Below are 11,725 nucleotides of genomic sequence, written 5' to 3' on the forward strand. Positions count from 1 at the left end.
AGTGAGGACATAGAAGTCAGTGATGTCAACATTATCAGGCATTAGGTAAATGCAAAATAAAACCACAGTGAGCTACTGCTATGTACCTACTACTAGAAAAGCTAAAGTTAACAAATACTGAAACTATCAAGTGCTGGCAGGGATACAGAGCAACTGCCTACTTGGTGTTTAACTTACAGGGGTGCTCACAATGCTGGTGGACTGCAAAATGACAGACACACTTAGGACAACTTTGCTCTTATGAAATAAACGTATACTTACCAAATGACACAATAATCCTATGCCTGTCTACTTACCCAAGAGAAATGAAGACCTCTGTGTTACACAAAAACTTGTACATGCATGTCTGTAGCAGTACGATTCATTATCTCCAAACTCTGGAAACAACCCAGACGTTTTCTTCTTTTTAGGCAGAGTCTCGCTCTGTTGCCCAGGCTGGAGTGCAGTGGCACAATCTCAGCTCACTGCAACCTTGGCATCCCAGGTTCAAGCAATTCTTATGCCTCAGCCTCCCGAGTAGCTGGGAATACAGGTGTGAGCCAACATGCCCAGCAAACTTTTGTATATTTTGTAGAGATGGGGTTTCGCCATGGTGGCCAGGCTGGTCTCAAACTCCTGGCCTCAAGTGATCCACCCACCTCAGCCTCCCAAAGTGCTAGGACTACAGGCATAAGCCATGGTGTCCGGCCACAATCCAGACATTCAGCAGCTGAATGGATAAACTGTAGAACACCCATGGCACGGAATAAAGTACAAACTATCAACACACCCAGCAACCTGTAGGAACGTCAAAGGCATTAGGCTGCGGGGAGAGGCTAGTCCAAAGGTTAAATATAGTTTGGTTCCGTTTATATGACATTCTAGAGAAAGCAAAACTATAGGGATGGAGCACCGCTAAGTGGGTGGGGGGTGGAGAAGCACGTGACCACAATAGGACAGTGTGGGAAAGTGTTCTGGGGATGGACCTGGTGTGCCCCACATGTGCAAATGCTGCACCCCAAAAGAGTCTACTGCATGTTCATTTTCAAAATATTTTTTAATGATGAGTGGTCTGGGAAGTCCTCGCCTAACAAAATGACTTGATTCAAGGCCTGAAGGGGAGGGCACACTCCAGGTGGATCAAAGCCTGAGGCCAGAGTATGCCTGGGGATATGAGGGATGTGGAGGGCACCCGTGTCCAGCCCACTGCAGTGCTTCTGACTCAGTGAGAAGGGGAGGGAATTGGCCACAAGGGGGCCTGGGTGCATCAAATAGGAAGCCGGTGAGTCAAACAGCTTGGGGCCAGTGGGGCTGGAGAGATGCCAGAACCAGGGACCATGTGTGGACTTAGGGTTTGGAACCATTAAAGGGCTCTGCGACTGGAATGGCAGGATATGACCTATTTTTGAGACACTGTGCTGAGAACAGGCAAAGGCAGAAGCACAGAGCCTGGCTGGGGGCGCTGCAGTACTGAAGCCCCATAGTTGAAAATTACCTTCCTCCTAACTCCTACCTAGGCCCTCTCCCTCTCCAGATGCCTATAGCACACCAGACAGTAGGCTCCTTGCTGGCAAGAACCACAGCCTCCAGCTCATGGCTCTCAAATGCAGTGCAGGTACGTGTGGTTCTCTTCTAGGCATTCTGGGCAGGCTCCCTGCAGGAGCCACAGTAACTGCAGTGCAACTGATGGGACACTGCACATCAGGGACCACAGGCCATTCATGACTGCAGGCCCCGCCACGGCTCCATGAAGTGCGCCCCGCTCACATCCCGTCCAGGGCAGGAACGTGAGCCATGGCGAGGCTAAGAGCAGACCCACGGTCACACAGTGATGAGGCTGGCACCGAAGGCTCCCACCTCACCACACCCCGCAGCACGCCAGCAGTGGCTCAACTGATCCTTCAGGCACAACTGACCTACAGCAAAGTTAGGCCCTGGCGGGGAGGGGTGAAGGTGGGGGTTTGGGGGCAGCATATCTGCCTGGAGACATTCAGTGGCCAAGTTGGGGGCAGCGGATTTCCTGAGTGGATGTGGGGGCCACAGGCAGGCTCAGGCGTTTCTCTGCTCTGGAGGAAGGTACTCGAGGCCCAGGTGTCTGAAGATGTCTTCCTCTGAAGTCACATGGAAAAACGTCTTCTGCAACAGAAGCAGGACTTCCATGACCTAGGAGTCAAGCCACTGCTGCTTCCCTGGAGGACGACTGAGGGTGGAGGCAGAGCCCAGCACCGACGTGGGGTGTGCTCTTGAGGGCCAGGAACTGGGTGTGGAGACCCAGATTAGGGTCCTATGGGTTTCAGGCTGGAGGGGTCCAGGGCCATTTCATATTGTGGGTCAGAGAGCGGACTACGGGTGCTGTTTGCTGTCCCTAGTCCCCAACAACGTACCTGCTCTGGGTCAAACAGCCCATGGCTGTTCAGCCACAGGCCCTTCTCCTTCCGGCTGAAGCGGCGCAGCTCCCGCTGGAAAAGCTTCGGGGAAGGGACTGTCCTTAGCAGGGCTGGCCCAGCCCCACCCCCAGGCGGCCCAGCGACACACTGCCTACCTTGGAGCCAGTCCAGCCGAGCAGGGCGAAAGGGAACTGGCTGATGGGTGCGACAACCAAGTCCACCCTCACAGCCTTCCAGGATGCGCAGGGCCTTGTGGATCCCCCCACAGCAGCCCCTGGAGGTTGTGGTAGGCGGAAAATGCAGAAACTCCTCTCAAAAGCGTCCATGTGGCTCTGCTGGGCCAGGCGGGTAGGGGACTCCCAGCGGCTGTGCTGGTGCTGGTGGTACAGGATGAGGCCCTGTGGGGAGAGGTGGGCGTGGCTGAGACCCCCGTGGTGCAGAGAGAGCAGGAGGCAGTGGCATCGGCCAGTGGTGGCTCCTGGGGAGCAGGGAGACCCTCACCTGGTCCTGCAGGTGGCGCATCACTCTGGGCAGCAGCCCTGCCTCCTGGCCCTCCTTGGGGTGGGTGATGAGGAAGTCCACGTCATGGCCCTGCAACTTCCCCCTGAGGGGGCCAGTCTGACTCTGATTCAGGGACATGGCCTGCTCACTCCAGCCCCAGGCCACATCCCTTCCAATGAGTGGGAAGGCCTCCTTCAGGGTCCCCGACTTGGGTCCCTTCACCAGGGAGGGGTCTGAAGCCAAGCCAGAGGGACATGTCGGGCCTCCTTACCTGCGGAAGCCGCCGGTCAGCGTGACGGTGGCCCCAGGCAGGGCCTGCCCCACAGCTTCCTCCACTGCCTGCTGCAGGGCATCTACATCGGACCGCAGGACTGGGGTGCTCAGATCCCGGTGGTGCTGGAGCCCTAGGGGCAGCACCGGCCCTCCTGACTCACCCAGCCTGCCCCCAGGCTGAGCCCCCATCCCTCACCAGCATGAGGTGGTCACCCTGGGGCCCCATCGTTGCAGGACCAGGAGAGACCACCGAGGAAGGTGAGGCTAAGACAGGGAGCAGAATGAGATCCCAATCTAAGCATAACACTATCTTCTCTCCCTCTTTAAATATTAAACTTTGATTTTGAGATAGTTGTAGATTCACTCACAGTTAAAAGAAATAGCACAGGGAGATCCCATGTGCCTTTTACCCAGCTCCCCCAAAAGGTTAACACCTTGCAAAACTATAATTTTGCAACCAAATATAAGGATACTGATGTTGATACAGTCATGCCACAGGCTATCTCTTTTGATGCCTATTTTTTCTTATGCATAAAGTGAGTCCAAGAGGTGGTAAAACGATGGACGATGGCTTTGCAACAACGAACACCTTACTCTGGCCTACTTCTGTTTCGTCACCTATCGGCCTCCCACACGCAGTTAAGGAGAGGTTTATTTATTTGAGACGGAATCTCGCTCTTGTTGCCCAGGCTGGAGGGCAGCGGCACAATCACAGCTCACTGCAACCTCCGTCTCCCAGGTTCAAGTGATTCTCCTGCCTCAGCCTCCCGAGTAGCTGGGATTATGGGTGTCTGCCACCACACCCAGTTAATTTTTGTATTTTTAGTAGAGACAGGGTTTCGCCATGTTGGCCAGGCTAGTCTTGAACTCCTGACCTCAGGTGATCCACCCGCCTTGGCCTCCCAAAGTGCTGGGATTACATAAAGATGGGAGGCATCACGCCCAGCCAAGGAGAGGTTTAAATGTGAGGAACAGCAGCACCTGGCACAGTGAGCTCTCAGTAAACGCTGCTAGCCATTCCTGACTACTCTTGTCATGGAGAGCGGCAATCAAGAGGAACCAGCCCTGTGGGTCTCACTTCCTGTCAGCTGAACTGGGCAGTGGCCCGGGAGATGTGCAAAGAGGCAGTGGAGCTGGCAGTGCCCGCTGGACTGTGGGGATTGCTTCGGCAGAGCCCTCAACCCAAGGGTGGTCCCAGATGGTGTGGCCAGAGTAGCCAGGCAGGCCATGCAGAGAGAATGGAGTATCTGCTCAACACCTGCCACTTGCTGGCTCTCACAGAGGAGCTTATGAATTCATTCCTTCCCACTTTTTTATTCATTGTTATTATTTTTTTAGACAGGGTCTTGCTCTGTCACTCAGACTGGAGTGCAGTGGCTCAATCTCAGCTCTTTGCAACCTCCTCCGTGGCCTCAAGGCTTGACCTCCCAGGCTCAAGTGATCCTTGAACCCCAGCCTCATGAGTAGCTGCTACTACAGGCATCCACCATCACGCCTGGCTAACTCTTGTATTTCTTGTAGAGACGGGTTTCACCCTGTTGCCCAGACTGGTCTTGAACTCCTGAGCTCAAGCGATCTACCCACCTTGACTTCCCAAAGTGCTGGGATTACAGGTGTGAGTCACCATGCCCAGCCTTCCTTCTCCATTTCACAGAAAATTTAACAGACTCAGAGAGGTTACGTCTTGGGCAATGGTCACCTACCTGGCAAATGGTAGATAGGACTCAAACCAGGGCCTAACAAACTCAAAAGCTGACGTTCTTTCCCTTCCCCTGCTCGGTGCCACCTCTGCAGGCCTCTGTGTACCAGGCACCACACTGGGCAGTGTGCCCAAGGCCCAGGCTGTCCCAGGTCCCTGGTCAAAGTCTAACCAGTAGGCAGTGACACAAGCCCCTGGCACGTCACAGAAGTTGTGGTCAGCATCGTCCACTGAGAAAGGGCTGTGATAGATCCTGACTGCACTGGATGGAGACCCCAGGAAGCCCACCACACAAGGCTGCCGCCAAACCCTCTGCACCAGCCTGCTCCCTTCCCTCTAGGGAGTTGGTGCTGAGGGATCCAGGGTACAGTTTTGGGAAGCCCAGGGCCCAGCCTCTCTGGAGGGCTCACCCGCTTTCTGCTGTTGGGTCAGTTTCTGGGGCTGCTCTCGGAGGTCATCCAAGGTTCGCAGTCCTTCCCGGTACCACCGGTCAGCAGTCCTCACACCGACCCCGAAGATCTGGGTGAAGAGCTGTGGGGAAGGAGCACAGCCCGGTTGGGCAGAGCTCTCATGGCTGGACTCAGATGATCACTGGCTCCGGGACGGTGTGGCCCGTGGAGCACCATGCACCAGGCAGGCGCCATCACCACTCGCAACCTGCCCTAGACCACAGGGCAAGGATTCAAACTTGGAGCCTGGCTACCCAGCCCACCGTCTTGGGGAGCAAACCCACGCACACCCCTCTCCTCTCCTCTATGAAATGTCTCTCCCAGGACTTACACAGCTCTAGCCTGTGATTCCAACATAACTAAAACAGTCACCCTAACGCATTAGCACGAGGGGCTCCTAAGTCACTGGAAAAACCATGCCTCTCCCACCTAACAGCAGGTGGAACGAATTCCTGTGGTTCTCCTCCTCAGCAAACAGCAAAAAACAATGAGGAGTTAACAATCAAAAGGGTGGATTTAGGAGCAGAGCTGGCAGGGCTGGCTGGGGCACTCACATATCTCCCCGTACAGGGTGGGCCCCAGTCCAAGCATGTCACCTGCTTCAGGTCAGCCACTAGAGTCCCTCCCTAGGAATTCTGGATCTGAGACTGAGGGCAGGCCCACGCAGTGGCAGAAGCTGTAGCCTGTGGGTGCGGAGCACCTTCTGTAGCCGTATTTCCAACCAGAGGAGGAAGCTGGTGCGTGGCAAGAGAGGGTGAAGCAACCGTGCAGAGAGGCAGAGGGGAGGAGGAGTGGCCTGGTGATACCCAGGTCACTGAGCCCAGTTCTCCTGCAGACCGGCCACAGCCCTCCCCATCCTGGGCTCTGCTGGCCCTCCTTTCCTTGATTTTGTGAACCAAGGGTGTGGGGTGGGTCACTGTCACTCGTAACCCAAAGTATCCTGACTAAAAATGATGAGATTAACCCAATTATATTAATAAACTTCTCATTACTAACATAATTTTCTGCCAGCCTAGGAGCCATCAGGGCTGGGGCTGAGTTAATGAGTGAAAGCACTTATTAACCTCCATCCACTTTAAGGGGATTTCATCATCTCCAGGCCCCTCACTCCCACACTCACCACAGTGGCCCCACTCATCTGGTCCTGTCCCTGCCAGTGCCCCTTGCCCCTTCCCCTGCATATTTGAGCCCATTTGCCCTGCACACATTGCTCAAGTCTCCCCTCTTCGAAGCCCTCCCTGTCAATCCTGACAACATTCTGTGTGGCCTCCCAAGGTCCCATACTTCACTGACAAGTTATCCATGTGGCCACTGCTGTCACACTTCCAGCCACAAAGGTGGCAGAAGGGTGTCAAAGCAGGCACACCCGAGGCATCCAAAAGAGCTCAGATGGCATTTCCCTATCAGATCAGGAGTGAGCAGAAACAGAGGGAAGGTGGCCACGGAGACAGGCAGGCTGACCACACTGAGAAAATAACATATAAGGTCCTGCAGAGGGTGGGCAAGGGCAAGCCCAGCACACTCAGTGGCAGCACCCAAGAAAAGGGTACATTTGGTTCAGTGTGCTCTGTTTAAAATGCCACAGCATGTAATCTACTTGAGAATATTCCATCAAAAATAATCAAGGCAGAGGGAAGTGGCTCACGCTTGTAATCCCAGCACTTTGGGGGCCAATGCAGGAGAATCATTTGAGCATAGAGGTTTGAGACCAGCTTGGGCAACATTACCAAGACCCCATCTTTATGAGAAATTTAAAAATTAGCCTGGTGTGGTGATGCATGCCTGTAGTCACAGCTACTCCAGAGACTGAGGTGGGGGCATGGTTTGAGCCCAGGAAGTCAAGGCTGCAGTGAGCTGTGATCGCACCACTGTACTCCAGCCTGGGCGACAGAGCGAGACCCTGTCTCAAAAACAAAATAAAACAAAAACCCCCAAAAGCCAGATGGTGCTGAGTGATCTGGAAAATTCTGTCCTCAAAACAAGCTTCTTCCTTGCCTGTCTCCACTTGGCTGCCTTGTGCATATCAGGTGTCAGCTTAGCTGCTACTTCCTCAGCGAGACCTTCTCTGACCCCTGGGCTGGGTCAGCTGCCTCTGCTCGCTTCCCCGTACATGGTGTGGACTGTGCTGTCATTCCCAGGGTAGGACATTCCTGGGGCGGGTCCGAACCCTGCCCTGCGCACCTTCATGGTCTGGTACCTCTCTGAGCACCGAACTCTCTCCACCTCCTTACACACTCCAAGCTCCAGCAGCTCCTGGAGGAGGGAACAAAGCAGAACTCTAAGCCTGAGGGTGTGGGGTGAAAAGAGAAGGGCAGGGAGTTAGGGTCAAGGCTGTGGGCCCAATGACTGAGGCAGTCCCCTCCAACACCCTGCAGAGACAACTTTGTGGGGTCAGGGTCCGGTGGGACTTGGAAATGGAAACTGTGCCCAGGGAGGTGACCAAAGTTGCTGCCACACAGCTAGGAGGCCAGGGCTCCAGACTCAAAGATCCTTTGGGCTTGGAGTTACAACAGCTGAGATTCCAGGTAACGTGGATCATCTCTAAGTCAAATAAATCCCAAGATACATAAACAATTGCTTTTCAGAACATGTGAACTCAATGCTACTTCATTTAAAAGCATCTTCTGTTACTGTGTATTCTCATGATGAAAGTGCACTAAAGGACAACTCAACACATTGGGGCACTGAAAAGAGATGCTCACACTCAGGGTGCTCTCTTCCATTCCACTGTGGAGGGCAGTTTGGGACTAATGACAATGACAACAGCGTCACCCCTAGCCCTGCCAGCCCCTTGCAGCACTATTCACTGGGTCCTCTAAGCCACCCAGGGATAAATGGCTGGAGTGCACAGGAGGAATCTGAGCGCAGAGGGCGGCTTGTTGAGGCCTTGGAGCAGTGTCAGCACCCACGACTGTCTATCCCCACCTGCCCCCACAGCACCCTCTGCTGTCTCACCAGGCCCCAAGGCCTCCCCACCCACCCACTCGCCCTGCTCAGAATGGTAAGCACCTACCTGGACAACCCTAGAGGAGTGTCCTCCAAGGTGGGGCAGCCCCTGCAGCTGGCTCAGGGTTGTGACAGGGCTGGAAAGGGCCTTGAGCACCGAGGCTGCTCTGCAGAAGGTGAGGAGGCGGCCCTCACTGCCTTCAAAGCCTGCTGCCTCGGCCAGTGTCTCCAGAGCCTCCTGCAGGGAGGGGCCCTAGGTAAGGGGCAGGGTGGGCAGCTCCAACCTACCAGCTACCACCCATCTGTACCCTTGTCCCCAACCCCCAAGGCTGGCCAAGGCTCATGGAAGCGGCTTACCGAGAGGCTAGCGTTGTGGTGTGTGAGAGGCGTGGGGCGCTGGCAGGCATAGGCAGGCATCCATGCTGGGCTCAGAGGCCCCTTCCTGGGCCCAGTCACCTGGGGATGGGCAATGAACAGGTCACCGTGAGGTTGTAGGGCTGGCAAGAGAGCCAGGCCATACCCAGGCTTTGTTTCTCCTGGAGTGTCCAACTGAGGCCCTCTGGAGCTCATGGGACAGAGGTGAGCAACAAAACACCAGAGGCATGGGACTGAGGGAGACATCATCCTGCAGAACAGGCTGCAGACGGGGCTCCTCATGCCAGGGTGGCAGCAATCCCATCTGCCAGCCCTGTGGGCACTTCTGCTGCTGCTGCTGCACATGACGCATGTGCTCCATCACCCCAATCCTCACAACCAAGCGGGCTGGGGATGCTGAGGCCTCGGGGGCTAGGGGCTCGCCCCACAACCATGGCTCACAGGCTGGGCCAGGATTTGAACGCAGGCAACCTGGCCCCAAGCCCACACCTGTCAGAAGCCAGGAGCCTTATAGCATCCTGAGGACAGGCTCCTGCTGATCCATGGGTCATCCCGCTCGGAGTTGCTGTGTCATATACTTGGTGAGGAAGAAAGGCCTGAAGAAGGTAAAAATAAGCGGACCCCAGAATTTGCACCAGTGGTGAGAACAGAAGCTGAGATGGCCTGGTCCCCTCAGGCCCTGCTGTGGTTCCTCTACTGGCTTCTAGGGGGCCCCTGGTGATCTGGGTAGAGTCCTCACTGCCCACCTCCTCTGAAGGACATTGAGGCATTGCTGCCATGTCACCTCTCCCAGCTGAGCAATGGCCTACACTGGCGCTTTCACTGTAGCCCCAACTCTAGTTTTCCACCCAGCTCACCTCCAGGCGGTGCCGGCACTCCACAGGTACAGGCTGCCCAGCTGCCAGGCTCTCTGTTAACCAGCTTATGTCCAGCAGAGCTGGGGGGGTGCAACCCGGGGGAGCAGCTGTCATCCTGCGCTCCTGCCAGCTGACGGCCTCCTCTGCTGAGGTCTGTTCCATCACAACATGTGTCGCTTCAGAGCTGGCAGAGGGATTTGGGAGAGAAGGAGGAGGGTGAGGCCCAGAACCCTCCCTGGTTGGCTCCAAGCCTTCATTCTTGCCGTCTCTTCTGCATGGTGAGTGACCATTCATCCTGCAAACATCACCTCCTCCAGAAAGCCTTCCCAGCCCCTCCTCCTGGTAGATGAACACCACCACCACTCAGCCCTCAGAACTGCAGTTCTCTGCCCTGGCTATGTTCACAAGCACAGTCCAGTCTGGTGCTCTCTCCCTCCCTCTCCACCTCAGAGAAAGGAATTCCTTAGGGCTCAGGACCAGGTGGTCTTCATCTAAGAACAGGGGTTTTAGCTGAGATGCAGGAGCCTGTTTGGGTCTGAACCCCAGCTCTGCCTGCCACATACTTGTTTAGCTCTTGGGCAAGCCAGGTGTCTATACTTTGATTTCCTCTTCCCTAAAGCAGAGATAACATATCTACCCTGTGGGGTGGTTGTACAAAGATAGTGCCTGGTACACTCTAAGCTGCTATTATTATCCTCTCCTGAGTGGGTCTGGCACACTACTGATCCCTGATAATGTCAAAAACAAAACAAAACAAAACAAACAAACAAAACCACACACACACAACTGTAGGGGTATACTAGACCCAGGTTCGTTTGCTCTCTCAACCTCCAAACTAGGGGGCACCCCCAGCTCCCTTACTCTGGGAGTTGTCTCTCTAGCCGCCATTTTTCCTCCTCTTGGTTCCCTTCCTACAAGAGCGTCTCAGTCGTGTTATTTACTCAGGTCTGAGGACAGAGGAGCATGCGGGCTCCGGGCCTCCTGAGAAGTCAGTCTCGCTCACAGGTGGGACACAGCCCAGGCGGAAGGGCTGTTAGCAAATACGACTGCTTATTAATTACCCGTGACCTCTAGTTTTGATTCTCGCAGTTATCCTTTAAAACACGCCTGGCCCTAATTAATAGCACCCTTTACAGAAGAGGAGATGGACGCTCAGGGAAAGGTCACGAAGTGCCACAGCAAACTTAGAATCCAAAACTACAGGTGCCACGGAAGACCGCGCCGCCCCGCACCTGCAGGCGTCGAGGACACGGAAGCCTTTGGAGCGCGCCAGGCGTGTGAGGAAGGCCCGGCGGCTGCGACCCATGCGAGGCTCGACCAGGTAGATGGCGACGCCGGGGAAGCGCGTCGAGGGCGGCGTGGAGGAAGTTGCATCGCTGCTAGGCGACCTGACCCGCGCTCGCCGCCGTTTGGGGAGCATTGGGACCACAGCCTCCAGCAACGCGGAGCGAGACGGAAGGAACCGCAGTGAGGCTGACGGAACCGCAGTGAGGCTGACGGAAGCGGCGGGCGGGCGGCCGCCGGCTAGAAGAGGACGTGGCCCCGCCCTATGCAAATGAGGCCTCTCCGTGAGACTCGCGACCTGGGCCAGTCGGAGCGCTAGGGAGGGTCCGGGCTCCTACAGGACTGGGTGTCTCGGCCGCTCCGGAAGACCCGCCTCCATGCAAATAACAGCAGAGGACACGCCTTTTATTTAAATTAATGTCTCCGAAAGCGCTGTTTGGTCCCACTGGCCTCCTTGAGTAGAGGGTGGGCTGGAGCGGGCCGGGGAGGGTGTTGGAGGGGGTGGAGGAGGCGGGGTCAAAGGGGAGTCCTAGGCCCGTACGGGTGGACTGGGACCTAGGCCCGGGCGGAGCGGGGTGGGCTGCGTCCTCGGCGCGGGGGTGGGTCTAGGGTTGAGCCGGCAGCTCTGGGTGGACGCCTGCGGGCCTTGCCCGATCCTTCTGCGCTCGGGACTGTCACACGGAAGCCGGCGGGCGTGGGACAGACAACGCGGGTTTCCAATGCGCTGGTGTGGCGGTCGCTTCAAACACGCGAGATTTTTCAGTCGAATGGCTTTAGGACAACTGGCGGGCCATTTGGAAAAATAGAAGTTGGTGCCCTTCCTCATTCCTTAACAACAAAATAAATTCCAGATGGGTCAAACATTTCCATCTAAAAAGGAAACCAAAAACATACGGGAAAAAAGTCGGTGAATGTTTTTATGATCTAAGTATCACAGTAAACTTTGGAAACATTAAAGGAAAAGAATGATAAATT

The 11,725-nt window shown here is 55.5% G+C and overlaps 1 protein-coding gene across 2 annotated transcripts; it reads right to left on the bottom strand.

The window, feature by feature from the left end:
• Positions 1-1,008: 1,008 nt before the first annotated feature.
• Positions 1,009-10,977, bottom strand: POLM (polymerase (DNA directed), mu). Of its 2 annotated transcripts, XM_011983232.1 has the most exons (11): positions 10,699-10,977; positions 9,467-9,650; positions 8,592-8,690; positions 8,302-8,472; positions 7,470-7,541; positions 5,250-5,370; positions 3,139-3,271; positions 2,868-2,970; positions 2,522-2,764; positions 2,364-2,447; positions 1,009-2,115 (listed from the first exon to the last, which is right to left on the bottom strand). In XM_011983232.1, the coding sequence occupies exons 1-11, from the start codon at positions 10,884-10,886 to the stop codon at positions 2,029-2,031; spliced, it is 1,485 nt and encodes a 494-aa protein (XP_011838622.1). In that variant the 5' UTR covers positions 10,887-10,977; the 3' UTR covers positions 1,009-2,028. The 2 variants fall into 2 exon arrangements, with proteins under 2 accessions (XP_011838622.1, XP_011838624.1); XM_011983234.1 differs by lacking the exon at positions 2,868-2,970 and having other exon boundaries at positions 3,139-3,263.
• Positions 10,978-11,725: the final 748 nt, after the last annotated feature.

Source organism: Mandrillus leucophaeus, unplaced genomic scaffold (assembly GCF_000951045.1).
Source record: "Mandrillus leucophaeus isolate KB7577 unplaced genomic scaffold, Mleu.le_1.0 Scaffold248, whole genome shotgun sequence".
NCBI classification, from domain to species: domain Eukaryota; kingdom Metazoa; phylum Chordata; class Mammalia; order Primates; family Cercopithecidae; genus Mandrillus; species Mandrillus leucophaeus.